This window comes from Hydractinia symbiolongicarpus, chromosome 9 (genome assembly GCF_029227915.1).
Source record: "Hydractinia symbiolongicarpus strain clone_291-10 chromosome 9, HSymV2.1, whole genome shotgun sequence".
NCBI classification, from domain to species: Eukaryota; Metazoa; Cnidaria; class Hydrozoa; order Anthoathecata; family Hydractiniidae; genus Hydractinia; species Hydractinia symbiolongicarpus.
Window position 1 is genome coordinate 31562273 of NC_079883.1, and position 23473 is coordinate 31585745.

Below are 23473 nucleotides of genomic sequence, written 5' to 3' on the forward strand. Positions count from 1 at the left end.
ATTCGACTATACGGGCCAAGCCCGGGATTTACGGGAAATCGCGGGTTTTCGCTTGCCGGCGATTAAACTTCTTTTATTCAGCGTCTCATCAAAAATGAAAACATTTGTGAAAACTACAAGTCTTATGCGTTTTAGTGGTGAAAAAATAATTTAAAAAATCGTTCCGGAAATGAGTTTACTCACAGGGTACTTTCTTTGTATACATTCGACTATACGGGCCAAGCCCGGGATTTACGGGAAATCGCGGGTTTTCGTTTGCCGGCGATTAAACCTCTTTCATTAAGCGTCTCATCAAAAATGAAAACATTTTTGAAAACTACAAGTCTCATGCGTTTTAGTGGTAAAAAAAAAATTTAAAAAATCGTTCGGGAAATGTGTTTACTCCCTGGGTACTTTCTTTGTATACATTCGACTACACGGGCCAAGCCCGGGATTTACGGGAAATCGCGGGTTTTCGTTTGCCGGCGATTAAACCTCTTTCATTAAGCGTCTCATCAAAAATGAAAACATTTTTAAAAACTACAAGTCTCATGGGCTTTAGTGGTGAAATAATAATTAAAAAAATCGTTCGGGAAATGAGTTTACACCCTGGGTACTTTCTTTGTATACTTTTGACTATACGAGCCGAGTCCGGGATTTACGGAAAATCGCTGGTTTTCCTTTGCCGGCGATTAAACTTCTTTTGTTCAGCGTCTGATCAAAAATGAAAACATTTTTGAAAACTACAAGTCTCAAGCGTTTTAGTGGTGAAAGAAAAATTTAAAAAATCGTTCGGGAAATGAGTTTATTCCCTGGGTACTTTCGTTGTATACATTCGACTATACGGGCCAAGCCTGGGATTTACGGGAAATCGCGGGATTTCGTTTGCCGGCGATTAAACCTCTTTCATTAAGCGTCTCGTCAAAAATGAAAACATTTTTGAAAACTGCAAATCTCATGCGTTTTAGTGGTGAAAAGATAATTTAAAAAATCGTTTTGGAAATGAGTTTACTCACAGGGTACTTTCTTTGTATACATTCGACTACACGGGCCAAGCCCGGGATTTACGGGAAATCGCGGGTTTTCGTTTGCCGGCGATTAAACCTCTTTCATTAAGCGTCTCATCAAAAATGAAAACATTTTTAAAAACTACAAGTCTCATGGGCTTTAGTGGTGAAATAATAATTAAAAAAATCGTTCGGGAAATGAGTTTACACCCTGGGTACTTTCTTTGTATACTTTTGACTATACGAGCCGAGTCCGGGATTTACGGAAAATCGCTGGTTTTCCTTTGCCGGCGATTAAACTTCTTTTGTTCAGCGTCTGATCAAAAATGAAAACATTTTTGAAAACTACAAGTCTCAAGCGTTTTAGTGGTGAAAGAAAAATTTAAAAAATCGTTCGGGAAATGAGTTTATTCCCTGGGTACTTTCGTTGTATACATTCGACTATACGGGCCAAGCCTGGGATTTACGGGAAATCGCGGGATTTCGTTTGCCGGCGATTAAACCTCTTTCATTAAGCGTCTCGTCAAAAATGAAAACATTTTTGAAAACTGCAAATCTCATGCGTTTTAGTGGTGAAAAGATAATTTAAAAAATCGTTTTGGAAATGAGTTTACTCACAGGGTACTTTCTTTGTATACATTCGACTATACGGGCCAAGCCCGGGATTTACGGGAAATCGCGGGTTTTCGTTTGCCAGCGATTAAACCACTTTTACTCAGCGTCTCATCAAAAATGAAAACATTTTTGAAAACTACAAGTCTCATGCGTTTTAGTGGTAAAAAAAAAAAATTAAAAATCTTCCGGGAAATGAGTTTACTCCCTGGGTACTTTCTTAGTATACATTCGACTATACGGGCCAAGCCCGGGATTTACGGGAAATCGCGGGGCTTCGTTTGCCGGCGATTAAACCTATTTCATTAAGCGTCGCATCAAAAATGAAAACATTTTTGAAAACTACAAGTCTCATGCGTTTTAGTGGTGAAAAATTAATTTAAAAAATCGTTTTGGAAATGAGTTTACTCACAGGGTACTTTCTTTGTATACATTTGACTTTTCGGGCCAAGCCCGGGATTTACGGGAAATCGCGGGGCTTCGTTTGCCGGCGATTAAACCTATTTCATTAAGCGTCTCATCAAAAATGAAAACATTTTTGAAAACTACAAGTCTCATGCGTTTTAGTGGTGAAAAAATAATTTAAAAATTCGTTCGGGAAATGAGTTTCCTCCCTGGGTACTTTCTTTGTATACTTTTGACTATGCGGGCCGAGTCCGGGGTTTACGGGAAATCGCGGGTTTTCGTTTGCCGGCGATTAAACTTCTTTTACTTCGCGTCTCATCTAAAATGAAAACATTTTTGAAAACTACAAGTCTCATGCGTTTTAGTGGTAAAAAAAAAATTTAAAAAATCGTTCGGGAAATGAGTTTACTCCCTGGGTACTTTCTTTGTATACTTTTGACTATGCGGGCCGAGTCCGGGATTTACGGGAAATCGCAGGTTTTTGTTTGCCGGCGATTAAACTTCTTTTATTAAGCGTCTCATCAAAAATGAAAACATTTTTGAAAACTACAAGTCTCATGCGTTTTAGTGGTGAAAAAATAAATTAAAAAATCGTTCGGGAAATGAGTTTACTCCCTGGGTACTTTCTTTGTATACTTTTGACTATACCGGCCGAGTCCGGGATTTACGGGAAATCGCGGGTTTTCGTTTGCCGGCGATTAAACTTCTTTTATTCAGCGTCTCATCAAAAATGAAAACATTTTTGAAAACTACAAGTCTCATGCGTTTTAGTGGTGAAAAAATAAATTAAAAAATCGTTCAGGAAATGAGTTTACTTCCTGGGTACTTTCTTTGTATACTTTTGACTATACGGGCCAAGTCCGGGATTTACGGGAAATCGCGGGTTTTCGTTTGCCGGCGATTAAACTTCTTTTATTCAGCGTCTCATAAAAAATGAAAACATTTTTAAAAACTACAAGTCTTATGCGTTTTAGTGGTGAAAAGATAATTTAAAAAATCGTTTTGGAAATGAGTTTACTCACAGGGTACTTTCTTTGTATACATTCGACTATACGGGCCAAGCCCGGGATTTACGGGAAATCGCGGGTTTTCGTTTGCCGGCGATTAAACCACTTTTATTCAGCGTCTCATCAAAAATGAAAACATTTTTGAAAACTACAAATCTCATGCGTTTTAGTGGTGAAAAAATAAATTAAAAAATCGTTCGGGAAATGAGTTTACTCCCTGGGTACTTTCTTTGTATACTTTTGACTATACCGGCCGAGTCCGGGATTTACGGGAAATCGCGGGTTTTCGTTTGCCCGCGATTAAACTTCTTTTATTCAGCGTCTCATCAAAAATGAAAACATTTTTGAAAACTACAAGTCTCATGCGTTTTAGTGGTGAAAAAATAAATTAAAAAATCGTTCGGGAAATGAGTTTACTTCCTGGGTACTTTCTTAGTATACTTTTGACTATACGGGCCAAGTCCGGGATTTACGGGAAATCGCGGGTTTTCGTTTGCCGGCGATTAAACTTCTTTTATTCAGCGTCTCATAAAAAATGAAAACATTTTTGAAAACTACAAGTCTTATGCGTTTTAGTGGTGAAAAGATAATTTAAAAAATCGTTTTGGAAATGAGTTTACTCACAGGGTACTTTCTTTGTATACATTCGACTATACGGGCCAAGCCCGGGATTTACGGGAAATCGCGGGTTTTCGTTTGCCGGCGATTAAACCTCTTTCATTAAGCGTCTCATCAAAAATGAAAACATTTTTGAAAACTACAAGTCTCATGCGTTTTAGTGGTAAAAAAAAAAATTAAAAAATCGTTCGGGAAATGAGTTTACTCCCTGGGTACTTTCTTTGTATACATTCGACTATACGGGCCAAGCCCGGGATTTACGGGAAATCGCGGGTTTTCGTTTGCCGGCGATTAAACCTCTTTCATTAAGCGTCTCATCAAAAATGAAAACATTTTTGAAAACTACAAGTCTTATGCGTTTTAGTGGTGAAAAGATAATTTAAAAAATCGTTTTGGAAATGAGTTTACTCACAGGGTACTTTCTTTGTATACATTCGACTATACGGGCCAAGCCCGGGATTTACGGGAAATCGCGGGTTTTCGTTTGCCGGCGATTAAACCTCTTTCATTAAGCGTCTCATCAAAAATGAAAACATTTTTGAAAACTACAAGTCTCATGCGTTTTAGTGGTAAAAAAAAAATTTAAAAAATCTTTCGGGAAATGAGTTTACTCCCTGGGTACTTTCTTTGTATACATTCGACTATACGGGCCAAGCTCGGGATTTACGGGAAATCGCGGGTTTTCGTTTGCCGGCGATTAAACCTCTTTCATTAAGCGTCTCATCAAAAATGAAAACATTTTTGAAAGCTACAAGTCTTATGCGTTTTAGTGGTGAAAAAATAATTTAAAAAATCGTTCCGGAAATGAGTTTACTCACAGGGTACTTTCTTTGTATACATTCGACTATACGGGCAAAGCCCGGGATTTACGGGAAATCGCGGGTTTTCGTTTGCCGGCGATTAAATCTCTTTCATTAAGCGTCTCATCAAAAATGAAAACATTTTTAAAAACTACAAGTCTCATGGGCTTTAGTGGTGAAATAATAATTAAAAAAAATCGTTCGGGAAATGAGTTTACACCCTGGGTACTTTCTTTGTATACTTTTGACTATACGAGCCGAGTCCGGGATTTACGGAAAATCGCTGGTTTTCCTTTGCCGGCGATTAAACTTCTTTTGTTCAGCGTCTGATCAAAAATGAAAACATTTTTGAAAACTACAAGTCTCAAGCGTTTTAGTGGTGAAAGAAAAATTTAAAAAATCGTTCGGGAAATGAGTTTATTCCCTGGGTACTTTCTTTGTATACATTCGACTATACGGGCCAAGCCTGGGATTTACGGGAAATCGCGGGATTTCGTTTGCCGGCGATTAAACCTCTTTCATTAAGCGTCTCGTCAAAAATGAAAACATTTTTGAAAACTGCAAATCTCATGCGTTTTAGTGGTGAAAAGATAATTTAAAAAATCGTTTTGGAAATGAGTTTACTCACAGGGTACTTTCTTTGTATACATTCGACTATACGGGCCAAGCCCGGGATTTACGGGAAATCGCGGGTTTTCGTTTGCCGGCGATTAAACCACTTTTATTCAGCGTCTCATCAAAAATGAAAACATTTTTGAAAACTACAAGTCTCATGCGTTTTAGTGGTAAAAAAAAAAATTAAAAATCTTTCGGGAAATGAGTTTACTCCCTGGGTACTTTCTTAGTATACATTCGACTATACGGGCCAAGCCCGGGATTTACGGCAAATCGTGGGATTTCATTTGCCGGCGATTAAACCTCTTTCATTAAGCGTCTCATCAAAAATGAACACATTTTTGAAAACGGCAAGTCTCATGCGTTTTAGTGGTGAAAAGATAATTTAAAAAATCGTTTTGGAAATGAGTTTACTCACAGGGTACTTTCTTTGTATACATTTGACTTTTCGGGCCAAGCCTGGGATTTACGGGAAATCGCGGGGCTTCGTTTGCCGGCGATTAAACCTCTTTCATTAAGCGTCTCATCAAAAATGAAAACATTTTTTAAAAACTACAAGTCTCATGGGCTTTAGTGGTGAAATAATAATTTAAAAAATCGTTCGGGAAATGAGTTTACACCCTGGGTACTTTCTTTGTATACTTTTGACTATACGAGCCGAGTCCGGGATTTACGGGAAATCGCTGGTTTTCCTTTGCCGGCGATTAAACTTCTTTTGTTCAGCGTCTGATCAAAAATGAAAACATTTTTGAAAACTACAAGTCTCAAGCGTTTTAGTGGTGAAAGAAAAATTTAAAAAATCGTTCGGGAAATGAGTTTATTCCCTGGGTACTTTCTTTGTATACATTCGACTATACGGGCCAACCCTGGGATTTACGGGAAATCGCGGGATTTCGTTTGCCGGCGATTAAACCTCTTTCATTAAGCGTCTCGTCAAAAATGAAAACATTTTTGAAAACTGCAAATCTCATGCGTTTTAGTGGTGAAAAGATAATTTAAAAAATCGTTTTGGAAATGAGTTTACTCCCTGGGTACTTTCTTAGTATATATTCGACTATACGGGCCAAGCCCGGGATTTACGGGAAATCGCGGGTTTTCGTTTGCCGGCGATTAAACCACTTTTATTCAGCGTCTCATCAAAAATGAAAACATTTTTGAAAACTACAAGTCTCATGCGTTTTAGTGGTAAAAAAAAAAAATTAAAAATCTTTCGGGAAATGAGTTTACTCCCTGGGTACTTTCTTAGTATACATTCGACTATACGGGCCAAGCCCGGGATTTACGGCGAATCGTGGGATTTCGTTTGCCGGCGATTAAACCTCTTTCATTAAGCGTCTCATCAAAAATGAAAACAATTTTGAAAACGGCAAGTCTCATGCGTTTTAGTGGTGAAAAGATAATTTAAAAAATCGTTTTGGAAATGAGTTTACTCACAGGGTACTTTCTTTGTATACATTTGACTTTTCGGGCCAAGCCCGGGATTTACGGAAAATCGCGGGGCTTCGTTTGCCGGCGATTAAACCTATTTCATTAAGCGTCTCATCAAAAATGAAAACATTTTTGAAAACTACTAGTGTCATGCGTTTTAGTGGTGAAAAAATAGTTTAAAAAATCGTTCGGGAAATGAGTTTACTCCCTGGGTACTTTCTTTGTATACTTTTGACTATGCGGGCCGAGTCCGAGATTTACGGGAAATCGCAGGTTTTTGTTTGCCGGCGATTAAACTTGTTTTATTAAGCGTCTCATCCAACCTCGAACCCAGGGCCTGTAGCGTTTTTTGATATGAGGATGAAACGCGTACGAGGCCCTGGTACAACAGACTTACTCAACCAATGAGAATGCGTATACGGCTTTTTTAAATTATGCTAAAAAGATAATAAATGCAGAAGTATTTTTTGCAAGCACAGCATTTTATAGTAACAACAAATATGGCGATGAGCATTACGCAGATTTTTTGGTAACTTGTTTATGAAGAATATATTTATTAATTCACGTTATTTTTGACTTTCCTTGCATCGTTACAAATTTATCGGTGCTGTTCAAAATTTTTAAACATTATTTTGGTTGTTTCACTGATGGGAAAATGGCAGCTGACAAGTCAAATGGAATGGTGCGATGAACATCTGTCCTGCTAACGAAAGTAGCAGGTACTTCTCACCTTTTGTTGGGACACAATACTTATATTTTTAAAAAAACTGCAATTTAATTTTTGTTTTCACATGCTAAAAAGTAAACAGAAACTTGGTATAGATGCAACTTTTTTAGTATGTATGCTGGCTAACTAGCTAGATACTGTTGGCTAGCTTGAAAATGCACAACAATGACAAGTAATCTTTTTTATGTCACAATTCAAGGGATATTATTTGACAATTTTTTGGGATAAGAATACTAGCTAGAGCATTAAAAAATATTTTAGGAAATAAAGTATAGCTAGCTGTATAAATAAAAGGAAATATATATATACAAAAAATAACAACTAATATAAATCTTTGTTTTTAGGCAAAGGGAAAGAAAATATCACACCACATAAAGTTTATAGTGGATGTGATAAAGTGTGTAGACTGTGTGCTGAGACTGACTTAAAACGATTTAGTCAAATTTTTGGAAATATTGGAACATCAAAACAACTTCAAGAGAAAATACAAGGCACTGTGGGTATCACAATTGTGCAAACTGATAACATAAATGATATAATCTGTCGTAAATGTGAAAGAAAAATTGAAAACTTTGTACAATTTAAGATTTTGTGTCGGAATGCACAGATAAGCTTTCGGAAAAATTAAAGTGTGAAAAGGGTAATATCGTCACCAGAACAAAAATGTACCACAAAGAAACTCAGAGGTAAAATATACATTCTTTCTTACCTATGTTTTAAAAATTACATATATCTTTTTTATATATACTATGCATATACATGTATACTTTTTTATATTTTATATATATTCTTCAAATTTACTATCTTGATTTATAGTGTCACCAAAAAAACAACTGGTTTATGAAAAAGCAGGAAGCACATCACAGAATTCAACAGTGGAATATGATAAGTCTGTGTACCATAAAGACAGATTTGTATTTCAATCAAGACTATTAAGTGAAGATCAAGTTGACCATATCAATCAGAAAGTTAAATTAAGAATACCAAGTACAATCGCAAATATCTCATCTCTCATACCCAGCATTTACTTCTCACAAAAATGTATCATCACAGCATCTATTGAAAGAAAGTCAAAAGAATTATGCAAGAAAAAGAATGGTAGTGTTTTATATGGGACATTATTTGAAGATATGAATAACTTTAGTATTGAGGCAATTTGGAATGAGTTGAAGGTATCTCAGCCATTTTTAATAGATGTATTTGCTGCTACATCTGGATTACAACTTAGCCCTGATAGATTGCCAGAAGTTGCAAAAGTCAAGTTTTGCTTCATATACTCTATCCTAATGAATATTAAATGGGAAAAGCTATCACTTTTTCAAAGACTTAACACAGTTTCACTAATAGAAGGCGGTGCAAGTAAAAAGGTAATCTTTTGTATCTTTTTTAGCACTTTGGCAAAAATTTAGCATAGAGAAAATAACCAAATTTCACAAGTCCTAAAAATGATTTTCACTTATCAAACCTTTTCTAAAACTAGCAGAGTATAAATGTTATTAGGCCATCTACTCTTGTTTAGCTTCAGCAAAGGTTACACAAGCTTGGAGTAGCTCTATCATACACCTCCCGTTCATACCTGTTGAATTTGATTGGAGGACATTTTTGTGACAAAGCAGTTAATGCAGTCAAGGAAAACAAATCATTACGTGGTACTGGTGACAATTGGGATTTGCGAGTATTAAAAGGCCACATGACCAAGGAACTTCAAAATGAAGATATCCATTTATTTGCCTCAAATCTTTACATTAATAGAGTAGATTTTAACCATTTGTCCAATGATGCCCCAATTCGTAATTTAAATGATTGTAATCGTTGCGTTTTCCTGTTGAATAGGAATGATTTAACAAGGCTGAGAAATAATTTCATGGTTTTAGTTGTCAGAATTTGCTTTGAATACCTTCCGAAGTTCAAATTTTTGAAAAAGGTAATACTTAAACACATCCAACATGAATTTTCATATGAAATGGCAAAAAGTTCAGTTATCATCAGTTTACCAATTATTGATGCTAATAAGGTGAAATATGATGATTGTGTGAAAATCCTCAGAACATATGAAAATTGGATACATTTTTTCTGTTTGGATTAACAGATATTATTGTTGGGGTTTTCATTCCAAGTATATGTTTTATTTTAGCCAGTGTTTTTTCTGTTGCGGTAGCTGTAAGTGCGATAAAAGGTACCTCTCTAAAAAAAGCTCGCATTGCTCCCAAGTTTTCAAATTCTTTGCGAAATTCTTTTCCCCTTAAAGATAAAGAAATATATATATATTTTAGGATTAACATTTTGTTAGTTATATATAATAATTTTGTTAGTTATATATAATTTTATATCTGTTTTATATTATATATATACATTTTTGTTATTCAGTTGTTGTACAGATATTCTTGTCTTTGTTATTTTATTAGCATTTTGCAATTAACATTACATTATTGCATATTTCCTTATTAGAGAAATTATTCTTGTATATATATACATATACATATATATATAATATTTAACTTTTTTAAAGTTGTAGCTATATATATACCTATATAAATAAAGTAGTACTTACCAGGTGTCCAAGCAGTGAGCCTCATCAATGACAAGCTTTGACATTTTTTTGATAAATTTTCGTTTTCATCAAAGTTCTTCCTCTCTCACTCAATTTAACCCGCGATTTACGGGAAATCGCGGGTTTTCGTTTGCCGGCGATTAAACCACTTTTATTCAGCGTCTCATCAAAAATGAAAACATTTTTGAAAACTACAAGTCTCATGCGTTTTAGTGGTAAAAAAAAAAATTAAAAATCTTTCGGGAAATGAGTTTACTCCCTGGGTACTTTCTTAGTATACATTCGACTATACGGGCCAAGCCCGGGATTTACGGCAAATCGTGGGATTTCATTTGCCGGCGATTAAACCTCTTTCATTAAGCGTCTCATCAAAAATGAACACATTTTTGAAAACGGCAAGTCTCATGCGTTTTAGTGGTGAAAAGATAATTTAAAAAATCGTTTTGGAAATGAGTTTACTCACAGGGTACTTTCTTTGTATACATTTGACTTTTCGGGCCAAGCCTGGGATTTACGGGAAATCGCGGGGCTTCGTTTGCCGGCGATTAAACCTCTTTCATTAAGCGTCTCATCAAAAATGAAAACATTTTTTAAAAACTACAAGTCTCATGGGCTTTAGTGGTGAAATAATAATTTAAAAAATCGTTCGGGAAATGAGTTTACACCCTGGGTACTTTCTTTGTATACTTTTGACTATACGAGCCGAGTCCGGGATTTACGGGAAATCGCTGGTTTTCCTTTGCCGGCGATTAAACTTCTTTTGTTCAGCGTCTGATCAAAAATGAAAACATTTTTGAAAACTACAAGTCTCAAGCGTTTTAGTGGTGAAAGAAAAATTTAAAAAATCGTTCGGGAAATGAGTTTATTCCCTGGGTACTTTCTTTGTATACATTCGACTATACGGGCCAACCCTGGGATTTACGGGAAATCGCGGGATTTCGTTTGCCGGCGATTAAACCTCTTTCATTAAGCGTCTCGTCAAAAATGAAAACATTTTTGAAAACTGCAAATCTCATGCGTTTTAGTGGTGAAAAGATAATTTAAAAAATCGTTTTGGAAATGAGTTTACTCCCTGGGTACTTTCTTAGTATATATTCGACTATACGGGCCAAGCCCGGGATTTACGGGAAATCGCGGGTTTTCGTTTGCCGGCGATTAAACCACTTTTATTCAGCGTCTCATCAAAAATGAAAACATTTTTGAAAACTACAAGTCTCATGCGTTTTAGTGGTAAAAAAAAAAAATTAAAAATCTTTCGGGAAATGAGTTTACTCCCTGGGTACTTTCTTAGTATACATTCGACTATACGGGCCAAGCCCGGGATTTACGGCGAATCGTGGGATTTCGTTTGCCGGCGATTAAACCTCTTTCATTAAGCGTCTCATCAAAAATGAAAACAATTTTGAAAACGGCAAGTCTCATGCGTTTTAGTGGTGAAAAGATAATTTAAAAAATCGTTTTGGAAATGAGTTTACTCACAGGGTACTTTCTTTGTATACATTTGACTTTTCGGGCCAAGCCCGGGATTTACGGAAAATCGCGGGGCTTCGTTTGCCGGCGATTAAACCTATTTCATTAAGCGTCTCATCAAAAATGAAAACATTTTTGAAAACTACTAGTGTCATGCGTTTTAGTGGTGAAAAAATAGTTTAAAAAATCGTTCGGGAAATGAGTTTACTCCCTGGGTACTTTCTTTGTATACTTTTGACTATGCGGGCCGAGTCCGAGATTTACGGGAAATCGCAGGTTTTTGTTTGCCGGCGATTAAACTTGTTTTATTAAGCGTCTCATCCAACCTCGAACCCAGGGCCTGTAGCGTTTTTTGATATGAGGATGAAACGCGTACGAGGCCCTGGTACAACAGACTTACTCAACCAATGAGAATGCGTATACGGCTTTTTTAAATTATGCTAAAAAGATAATAAATGCAGAAGTATTTTTTGCAAGCACAGCATTTTATAGTAACAACAAATATGGCGATGAGCATTACGCAGATTTTTTGGTAACTTGTTTATGAAGAATATATTTATTAATTCACGTTATTTTTGACTTTCCTTGCATCGTTACAAATTTATCGGTGCTGTTCAAAATTTTTAAACATTATTTTGGTTGTTTCACTGATGGGAAAATGGCAGCTGACAAGTCAAATGGAATGGTGCGATGAACATCTGTCCTGCTAACGAAAGTAGCAGGTACTTCTCACCTTTTGTTGGGACACAATACTTATATTTTTAAAAAAACTGCAATTTAATTTTTGTTTTCACATGCTAAAAAGTAAACAGAAACTTGGTATAGATGCAACTTTTTTAGTATGTATGCTGGCTAACTAGCTAGATACTGTTGGCTAGCTTGAAAATGCACAACAATGACAAGTAATCTTTTTTATGTCACAATTCAAGGGATATTATTTGACAATTTTTTGGGATAAGAATACTAGCTAGAGCATTAAAAAATATTTTAGGAAATAAAGTATAGCTAGCTGTATAAATAAAAGGAAATATATATATACAAAAAATAACAACTAATATAAATCTTTGTTTTTAGGCAAAGGGAAAGAAAATATCACACCACATAAAGTTTATAGTGGATGTGATAAAGTGTGTAGACTGTGTGCTGAGACTGACTTAAAACGATTTAGTCAAATTTTTGGAAATATTGGAACATCAAAACAACTTCAAGAGAAAATACAAGGCACTGTGGGTATCACAATTGTGCAAACTGATAACATAAATGATATAATCTGTCGTAAATGTGAAAGAAAAATTGAAAACTTTGTACAATTTAAGATTTTGTGTCGGAATGCACAGATAAGCTTTCGGAAAAATTAAAGTGTGAAAAGGGTAATATCGTCACCAGAACAAAAATGTACCACAAAGAAACTCAGAGGTAAAATATACATTCTTTCTTACCTATGTTTTAAAAATTACATATATCTTTTTTATATATACTATGCATATACATGTATACTTTTTTATATTTTATATATATTCTTCAAATTTACTATCTTGATTTATAGTGTCACCAAAAAAACAACTGGTTTATGAAAAAGCAGGAAGCACATCACAGAATTCAACAGTGGAATATGATAAGTCTGTGTACCATAAAGACAGATTTGTATTTCAATCAAGACTATTAAGTGAAGATCAAGTTGACCATATCAATCAGAAAGTTAAATTAAGAATACCAAGTACAATCGCAAATATCTCATCTCTCATACCCAGCATTTACTTCTCACAAAAATGTATCATCACAGCATCTATTGAAAGAAAGTCAAAAGAATTATGCAAGAAAAAGAATGGTAGTGTTTTATATGGGACATTATTTGAAGATATGAATAACTTTAGTATTGAGGCAATTTGGAATGAGTTGAAGGTATCTCAGCCATTTTTAATAGATGTATTTGCTGCTACATCTGGATTACAACTTAGCCCTGATAGATTGCCAGAAGTTGCAAAAGTCAAGTTTTGCTTCATATACTCTATCCTAATGAATATTAAATGGGAAAAGCTATCACTTTTTCAAAGACTTAACACAGTTTCACTAATAGAAGGCGGTGCAAGTAAAAAGGTAATCTTTTGTATCTTTTTTAGCACTTTGGCAAAAATTTAGCATAGAGAAAATAACCAAATTTCACAAGTCCTAAAAATGATTTTCACTTATCAAACCTTTTCTAAAACTAGCAGAGTATAAATGTTATTAGGCCATCTACTCTTGTTTAGCTTCAGCAAAGGTTACACAAGCTTGGAGTAGCTCTATCATACACCTCCCGTTCATACCTGTTGAATTTGATTGGAGGACATTTTTGTGACAAAGCAGTTAATGCAGTCAAGGAAAACAAATCATTACGTGGTACTGGTGACAATTGGGATTTGCGAGTATTAAAAGGCCACATGACCAAGGAACTTCAAAATGAAGATATCCATTTATTTGCCTCAAATCTTTACATTAATAGAGTAGATTTTAACCATTTGTCCAATGATGCCCCAATTCGTAATTTAAATGATTGTAATCGTTGCGTTTTCCTGTTGAATAGGAATGATTTAACAAGGCTGAGAAATAATTTCATGGTTTTAGTTGTCAGAATTTGCTTTGAATACCTTCCGAAGTTCAAATTTTTGAAAAAGGTAATACTTAAACACATCCAACATGAATTTTCATATGAAATGGCAAAAAGTTCAGTTATCATCAGTTTACCAATTATTGATGCTAATAAGGTGAAATATGATGATTGTGTGAAAATCCTCAGAACATATGAAAATTGGATACATTTTTTCTGTTTGGATTAACAGATATTATTGTTGGGGTTTTCATTCCAAGTATATGTTTTATTTTAGCCAGTGTTTTTTCTGTTGCGGTAGCTGTAAGTGCGATAAAAGGTACCTCTCTAAAAAAAGCTCGCATTGCTCCCAAGTTTTCAAATTCTTTGCGAAATTCTTTTCCCCTTAAAGATAAAGAAATATATATATATTTTAGGATTAACATTTTGTTAGTTATATATAATAATTTTGTTAGTTATATATAATTTTATATCTGTTTTATATTATATATATACATTTTTGTTATTCAGTTGTTGTACAGATATTCTTGTCTTTGTTATTTTATTAGCATTTTGCAATTAACATTACATTATTGCATATTTCCTTATTAGAGAAATTATTCTTGTATATATATACATATACATATATATATAATATTTAACTTTTTTAAAGTTGTAGCTATATATATACCTATATAAATAAAGTAGTACTTACCAGGTGTCCAAGCAGTGAGCCTCATCAATGACAAGCTTTGACATTTTTTTGATAAATTTTCGTTTTCATCAAAGTTCTTCCTCTCTCACTCAATATAGCCTCTGGATGGCAAAATAGGAAGTCACAATGACCATCCAATACAAATGATGGTAAGACATCTTCTGTTTTATCACTCAGACAGATATCCTCAAACAACGTCTGTACAGCATTCTCCTCAAAATTTAAGTCACGTAGGATGTAGCAAGTCATTCCTACTTTTTTCAGAAAATTCACTTGATCTTCCATAATTGCGTTTAAACAAGTGATTACAATGACAATTGAAGATTTTTCGTCTTTGTTTCTCATGACATCTGGTAACAGTTGAAAAATTAAAGATTTCCCATATCCTGTTGAAAACACCCCAATGACATCCTGTCCTCTTACTATGGACTCCAAGCACTTGACTTGTTTGGGTTTAAAGGTAAGGTCAGGAAAATTTCGACACTCCAGAGATCTTTGAATTTTCTCCAAAATGGCGAAGGGTTCCATCGCATCATCTGTTATTTTTGACGTAGATGTAAAATTTAGAAATTCTATTCTATAATATTTAAAATAAGAATAATAATAAACATTTAAAGTGGCTATCCCAGAAAATCACAAAAACCTATAGTTAGTGGATTGTTTCCACTATACAATACTATATGTATCATACACCACAAAATGACTAGAAAGCCATTAAGGGTTGTATTTACTCTGTAATTTTACAGTGTAGCTATAGGTAGCGCTGGCTAAAGTACCCTCCCGCCACTAGAACACCATCTTCGATCGAAAACGTCACGCATACATTACGTTTCACTGCATGCTTAATTTTGGGCGAATTTCAGTCTGTTGTACCAGGGCCTCGTACGCGTTTCATCCTCATATCAAAAAACGCTACAGGCCCTGGGTTCGAGGTTGCGTCTCATCAAAAATGAAAACATTTTTGAAAACTACAAGTCTCATGCGCTTTAGTGGTGAAAAAATAAATTAAAAAATCGTTCGGGAAATGAGTTTACTCCCTGGGTACTTTCTTTGTATACTTTTGACTATACCGGCCGAGTCCGGGATTTACGGGAAATCGCGGGTTTTCGTTTGCCGGCGATTAAACTTCTTTTATTCAGCGTCTCATCAAAAATGAAAACATTTTTGAAAACTACAAGTCTCATGCGTTTTAGTGGTGAAAAAATAAATTAAAAAAACGTTCGGGAAATGAGTTTACTTCCTGGGTACTTTCTTTGTATACCTTTGACTATACGGGCCAAGTCCGGGATTTACGGGAAATCGCGGGTTTTCGTTTGCCGGCGATTAAACTTCTTTTATTCAGCGTCTCATAAAAAATGAAAACATTTTTGAAAACTACAAGTCTTATGCGTTTTAGTGGTGAAAAGATAATTTAAAAAATCGTTTTGGAAATGAGTTTACTCACAGGGTACTTTCTTTGTATACATTCGACTATACGGGCCAAGCCCGGGATTTACGGGAAATCGCGGGTTTTCGTTTGCCGGCGATTAAACCACTTTTATTCAGCGTCTCATCAAAAATGAAAACAGTTTTGAAAACTACCAGTCTCATGCGTTTTAGTGGTGAAAAAATAAATTAAAAAATCGTTCGGGAAATGAGTTTACTCACAGGGTACTTTCTTTGTATACATTCGACTATACGGGCAAAGCCCGGGATTTACGGGAAATCGCGGGTTTTCGTTTGCCGGCGATTAAACCTCTTTCATTAAGCGTCTCATCAAAAATGAAAACATTTTTGAAAACTACAAGTCTCATGCGTTTTAGTGGTGAAAAAATAAATTAAAAAATCGTTCGGGAAATGAGTTTACTCACAGGGTACTTTCTTTGTATACATTCGACTATACGGGCAAAGCCCGGGATTTACGGGAAATCGCGGGTTTTCGTTTGCCGGCGATTAAACCTCTTTCATTAAGCGTCTCATCAAAAATGAAAACATTTTTAAAAACTACAAGTCTCATGGGCTTTAGTGGTGAAATAATAATTAAAAAAATCGTTCGGGAAATGAGTTTACACCCTGGGTACTTTCTTTGTATACTTTTGACTATACGAGCCGAGTCCGGGATTTACGGAAAATCGCTGGTTTTCCTTTGCCGGCGATTAAACTTCTTTTGTTCAGCGTCTGATCAAAAATGAAAACATTTTTGAAAACTACAAGTCTCAAGCGTTTTAGTGGTGAAAGAAAAATTTAAAAAATCGTTCGGGAAATGAGTTTATTCCCTGGGTACTTTCTTTGTATACATTCGACTATACGGGCCAAGCCTGGGATTTACGGGAAATCGTGGGATTTCGTTTGCCGGCGATTAAACCTCTTTCATTAAGCGTCTCGTCAAAAATGAAAACATTTTTGAAAACTGCAAATCTCATGCGTTTTAGTGGTGAAAAGATAATTTAAAAAATCGTTTTGGAAATGAGTTTACTCACAGGGTACTTTCTTTGTATACATTCGACTATACGGGCCAAGCCCGGGATTTACGGGAAATCGCGGGTTTTCGTTTGCCGGCGATTAAACCACTTTTATTCAGCGTCTCATCAAAAATGAAAACATTTTTGAAAACTACAAGTCTCATGCGTTTTAGTGGTAAAAAAAAAAATTTAAAAATCTTTCGGGAAATGAGTTTACTCCCTGGGTACTTTCTTAGTATACATTCGACTATACGGGCCAAGCCCGGGATTTACGGCAAATCGTGGGATTTCATTTGCCGGCGATTAAACCTCTTTCATTAAGCGTCTCATCAAAAATGAAAACATTTTTGAAAACGGCAAGTCTCATGCGTTTTAGTGGTGAAAAGATAATTTAAAAAATCGTTTTGGAAATGAGTTTACTCACAGGGTACTTTCTTTGTATACATTTGACTTTTCGGGCCAAGCCCGGGATTTACGGGAAATCGCAGGGCTTCGTTTGCCGGCGATTAAACCTCTTTCATTAAGCGTCTCATCAAAAATGAAAACATTTTTTAAAAACTACAAGTCTCATGGGCTTTAGTGGTGAAATAATAATTTAAAAAATCGTTCGGGAAATGAGTTTACACCCTGGGTACTTTCTTTGTGTACTTTTGACTATACGAGCCGAGTCCGGGATTTACGGGAAATCGCTGGTTTTCCTTTGCCGGCGATTAAACTTCTTTTGTTCAGCGTCTGATCAAAAATGAAAACATTTTTGAAAACTACAAGTCTCAAGCGTTTTAGTGGTGAAAGAAAAATTTAAAAAATCGTTCGGGAAATGAGTTTATTCCCTGGGTACTTTCTTTGTATACATTCGACTATCCGGGCCAAGCCTGGGATTTACGGGAAATCGCGGGATTTCGTTTGCCGGCGATTAAACCTCTTTCATTAAGCGTCTCGTCAAAAATGAAAACATTTTTGAAAACTGCAAATCTCATGCGTTTTAGTGGTGAAAAGATAATTTAAAAAATCGTTTTGGAAATGAGTTTACTCACAGGGTACTTTCTTTGTATACATTCGACTATACGGGCCAAGCCCGGGATTTACGGGAAATCGCGGGTTTTCGTTTGCCGGCGATTAAACCACTTTTATTCAGCTTCTCATCAAAAATGAAAACATTTTTAAAAACTACAAGTCTCATGCGTTTTAGTGGTAAAAAAAAATTTAAAAATCTTTCGGGAAATGAGTGTACTCCCTGGGTACTTTCTTAGTATACATTCGACTATACGGGCCAAGCCCGGGATTTACGGCAAATCGTGGGATTTCGTTTGCCGGCGATTAAACCTCTTTCATTAAGCGTCTCATCAAAAATGAAAACATTTTTGAAAACGGCAAGTCTCATGCGTTTTAGTGGTGAAAAGATAATTTAAAAAATCGTTTTGGAAATGAGTTTACTCACAGGGTACTTTCTTTGTATACATTTGACTTTTCGGGCCAAGCCCGGGATTTACGGAAAATCGCGGGGCTTCGTTTGCCGGCGATTAAACCTATTTCATTAAGCGTCTCATCAAAAATGAAAACATTTTTGAAAACTACTAGTCTCATGCGTTTTAGTGGTGAAAAAATAATTTAAAAAATCGTTCGGGAAATGAGTTTACTCCCTGGGTACTTTCTTTGTATACTTTTGACTATGCGGGCCGAGTCCGGGGTTTTCGAGAAATCGCGGGTTTTCGTTTGCCGGCGATTAAACTTCTTTTATTTAGCGTCTCATCTAAAATGAAAACATTTTTGAAAACTACAAGTCTCATGCGTTTTAGTGGTAAAAAAAAAAATTAAAAAATCGTTAGGGAAATGAGTTTACTCCCTGGGTACTTTCTTTGTATACTTTTGACTATGCGGGCCGAGTCCGGGCTTTACGGGAAATCGCAGGTTTTTGTTTGCCGGCGATTAAACTTCTTTTATTAAGCGTCTCATCAAAAATGAAAACATTTTTGAAAACTACAAGTCTCATGCGCTTTAGTGGTGAAAAAATAAATTAAAAAATCGTTCGGGAAATGAGTTTACTCCCTGGGTACTTTCTTTGTATACTTTTGACTATACCGGCCGAGTCCGGGATTTACGGGAAATCGCGGGTTTTCGTTTGCCGGCGATTAAACTTCTTTTATTCAGCGTCTCATCAAAAATGAAAACATTTTTGAAAACTACAAGTCTCATGCGTTTTAGTGGTGAAAAAATAAATTAAAAACTCGTTCGGGAAATGAGTTTACTTCCTGGGTACTTTCTTTGTATACTTTTGACTATACGGGCCAAGTCCGGGATTTACGGGAAATCGCGGGTTTTCGTTTGCCGGCGATTAAACTTCTTTTATTCAGCGTCTCATCAAAAATGAAAACATTTTTGAAAACTACAAGTCTCATGCGTTTTAGTGGTGAAAAAATAAATTAAAAACTCGTTCGGGAAATGAGTTTACTTCCTGGGTACTTTCTTTGTATACATTTGACTATACGGGCCAAGTCCGGGATTTACGGGAAATCGCGGGTTTTCGTTTGCCGGCGATTAAACTTCTTTTATTCAGCGTCTCATAAAAAATGAAAACATTTTTGAAAACTACAAGTCTTATGCGTTTTAGTGGTGAAAAGATAATTTAAAAAATCGTTTTGAAAATGAGTTTACTCACAGGGTACTTTCTTTGTATACATTCGACTATACGGGCCAAGCCCGGGATTTACGGGAAATCGCGGGTTTTCGTTTGCCGGCGATTAAACCACTTTTATTCAGCGTCTCATCAAAAATGAAAACATTTTTGAAAACTACAAGTCTCATGCGTTTTAGTGGTGAAAAAATAAATTAAAAAATCGTTCGGGAAATGAGTTTACTCCGTGGGTACTTTCTTTGTATACTTTTGACTATACCGGCCGAGTCCGGGATTTACGGGAAATCGCGGGTTTTCGTTTGCCGGCGATTAAACTTCTTTTATTCAGCGTCTCATCAAAAATGAAAACATTTTTGAAAACTACAAGTCTCATGCGTTTTAGTGGTGAAAAGATAATTTAAAAAATCGTTTTGGAAATGAGTTTACTCACAGGGTACTTTCTTTGTATACATTCGGCTATACGGGCCAAGCCCGGGATTTACGGGAAATCGCGGGTTTTCGTTTGCCGGCGATTAAACCACTTTTATTCAGCGTCTCATCAAAAATGAAAACATTTTTGAAAACTACAAGTCTCATGCGTTTTAGTGGTAAAAAAAAAATTAAAAAATCTTTCGGGAAATGAGTTTACTTCCTGGGTACTTTCTTAGTATACATTCGACTATACGGGCCAAGCCCGGGATTTACGGCAAATCGTGGGATTTCGTTTGCCGGCGATTAAACCTCTTTCATTAAGCGTCTCATCAAAAATGAAAACATTTTTGAAAACGGCAAGTCTCATGCGTTTTAGTGGTGAAAAGTTAATTTAAAAAATCGTTTTGGAAATGAGTTTACTCACAGGGTACTTTCTTTGTATACATTTGACTTTTCGGGCCAAGCCCGGGATTTACGGGAAATCGCGGGGCTTCGTTTGCCGGCGATTAAACCTCTTTCATTAAGCGTCTCATCAAAAATGAAAACATTTCTGAAAACTACAAGTCTCATGCGTTTTAGTGGTGAAAAAATAATTTAAAAAATCGTTCGGGAAATGAGTTTACTCCCTGGGTACTTTCTTTGTATACTTTTGACTATGCGGGCCGAGTCCGGGGTTTACGGGAAATCGCGGGTTTTCGTTTGCCGGCGATTAAACTTCTTTTATTTAGCGTCTCATCTAAAATGAAAAATTTTTTGAAAACTACAAGTCTCATGCGTTTTAGTGGTAAAAAAAAAATTTAAAAAAACGTTTGGGAAATGAGTTTACTCCCTGGGTACTTTCTTTGTATACTTTTGACTATACGAGCCGAGTCTGGGATTTACGGGAAATCGCTGGTTTTCCTTTGCCGGCGATTAAACTTCTTTTGTTCAGCGTCTGATCAAAAATGAAAACATTATTGAAAACTACAAGTCTCAAGCGTTTTAGTGGTGAAAGAAAAATTTAAAAAATCGTTCGGGAAATGAGTTTATTCCCTGGGTACTTTCTTTGTATACATTCGACTATACGGGCCAAGCCTGGGATTTACGGGAAATCGCGGGATTTCGTTTGCCGGCGATTAAACCTCTTTCATTAAGCGTCTCGTCAAAAATGAAAACATTTTTGAAAACTGCAAATCTCATGCGTTTTAGTGGTGAAAAGATAATTTAAAAAATCGTTTTGGAAATGAGTTTACTCACAGGGTACTTTCTTTGTATACATTCGACTATACGGGCCAAGCCCGGGATTTACGGGAAATCGGGGGTTTTCGTTTGCCGGCAATTAAACCACTTTCATTCAGCGTCTCATCAAAAATGAAAACATTTTTGAAAACTACAAGTCTCATGCGTTTTAGTGGTAAAAAAAAAATTTAAAAATCTTTCGGGAAATGAGTTTATTCCCTGGGTACTTTCTTAGTATACATTCGACTATACGGGCCAAGCCCGGGATTTACGGCAAATCGTGGGATTTCGTTTGCCGGCGATTAAACCTCTTTCATTAAGCGTCTCATCAAAAATGAAAACATTTTTGAAAACGGCAAGTCTCATGCGTTTTAGTGGTGAAAAGATAATTTAAAAAATCGTTTTGGAAATGAGTTTACTCACAGGGTACTTTCTTTGTATACATTTGACTTTTCGGGCCAAGCCCGGGATTTACGGGAAATCGCGGGGCTTCGTTTGCCGGCGATTAAACCTATTTCATTAAGCGTCTCATCAAAAATGAAAACATTTTTGAAAACTACAAGTCTCATGCGTTTTAGTGGTGAAAAAATAATTTAAAAAATCGTTCGGGAAATGAGTTTACTCCCTGGGTACTTTCTTTGTATACTTTTAACTATGCGGGCCGAGTCCCGGGTTTACGGGAAATCGCGGGTTTTCGTTTGCCAGCGATTAAACTTCTTTTATTTAGCGTCTCATCTAAAATGAAAACATTTTTGAAAACTACAAGTCTCATGCGTTTTAGTGGTAAAAAAAAAATTTAAAAAATCGTTCGGGAAATGAGTTTACTCCCTGGGTACTTTCTTTGTATACTTTTGACTATGCGGGCCGAGTCCGGGCTTTACGGGAAATCGCAGGTTTTTGTTTGCCGGCGATTAAACTTCTTTTATTAAGCGTCTCATCAAAAATGAAAACATTTTTGAAAACTACAAGTCTCATGCGTTTTAGTGGTGAAAAAATAAATTAAAAAATCGTTCGGGAAATGAGTTTATTCCCTGGGTACTTTCTTTGTATACATTCGACTATACGGGCCAAGCCTGGGATTTACGGGAAATCGCGGGATTTCGTTTGCCGGCGATTAAACCTCTTTCATTAAGCGTCTCGTCAAAAATGAAAACATTTTTGAAAACTGCAAATCTCATGCGTTTTAGTGGTGAAAAGATAATTTAAAAAATCGTTTTGGAAATGAGTTTACTCACAGGGTACTTTCTTTGTATACATTCGACTGTACGGGCCAAGCCCGGGATTTACGGGAAATCGGGGGTTTTCGTTTGCCGGCAATTAAACCACTTTCATTCAGCGTCTCATCAAAAATGAAAACATTTTTGAAAACTACAAGTCTCATGCGTTTTAGTGGTAAAAAAAAAATTTAAAAATCTTTCGGGAAATGAGTTTACTCCCTGGGTACTTTCTTAGTATACATTCGACTATACGGGCCAAGCCCGGGATTTACGGCAAATCGTGGGATTTCGTTTGCCGGCGATTAAACCTCTTTCATTAAGCGTCTCATCAAAAATGAAAACATTTTTGAAAACGGCAAGTCTCATGCGTTTTAGTGGTGAAAAGATAATTTAAAAAATCGTTTTGGAAATTAGTTTACTCACAGGGTACTTTCTTTGTATACATTTGACTTTTCGGGCCAAGCCCGGGATTTACGGGAAATCGCGGGGCTTCGTTTGCCGGCGATTAAACCTATTTCATTAAGCGTCTCATCAAAAATGAAAACATTTTTGAAAACTACAAGTCTCATGCGTTTTAGTGGTGAAAAAATAATTTAAAAAATCGTTCGGGAAATGAGTTTACTCCCTGGGTACTTTCTTTGTATACTTTTAACTATGCGGGCCGAGTCCCGGGTTTACGGGAAATCGCGGGTTTTCGTTTGCCGGCGATTAAACTTCTTTTATTTAGCGTCTCATCTAAAATGAAAACATTTTTGAAAACTACAAGTCTCATGCGTTTTAGTGGTAAAAAAAAAATTTAAAAAATCGTTCGGGAAATGAGTTTACTCCCTGGGTACTTTCTTTGTATACTTTTGACTATGCGGGCGGAGTCCGGGCTTTACGGGAAATCGCAGGTTTTTGTTTGCCGGCGATTAAACTTCTTTTATTAAGCGTCTCATCAAAAATGAAAACATTTTTGAAAACTACAAGTCTCATGCGCTTCAGTGGTGAAAAAATAAATTAAAAAATCGTTCGGGAAATGAGTTTACTCCCTGGGTACTTTCTTTGTATACTT

At 35.9% G+C, this 23473-nt stretch overlaps 1 protein-coding gene across 2 annotated transcripts; it reads right to left on the reverse strand.

Annotated features, from left to right (window-relative positions):
• Positions 1 to 12190: 12190 nt before the first annotated feature.
• Positions 12191 to 15324, reverse strand: LOC130657294 (uncharacterized). Of its 2 annotated transcripts, none has more exons than XM_057460274.1 (2): positions 14501 to 15324; positions 12191 to 13005 (listed from the first exon to the last, which is right to left on the reverse strand). In XM_057460274.1, the coding sequence occupies exon 1, from the start codon at positions 15026 to 15028 to the stop codon at positions 14525 to 14527; it is 504 nt and encodes a 167-aa protein (XP_057316257.1). In that variant the 5' UTR covers positions 15029 to 15324; the 3' UTR covers positions 12191 to 13005; positions 14501 to 14524. The 2 variants fall into 2 exon arrangements, 1 of the variants encoding a protein (XP_057316257.1); XR_008985103.1 differs by lacking the exon at positions 12191 to 13005 and adding an exon at positions 14018 to 14190 and having other exon boundaries at positions 14501 to 14533.
• Positions 15325 to 23473: the final 8149 nt, after the last annotated feature.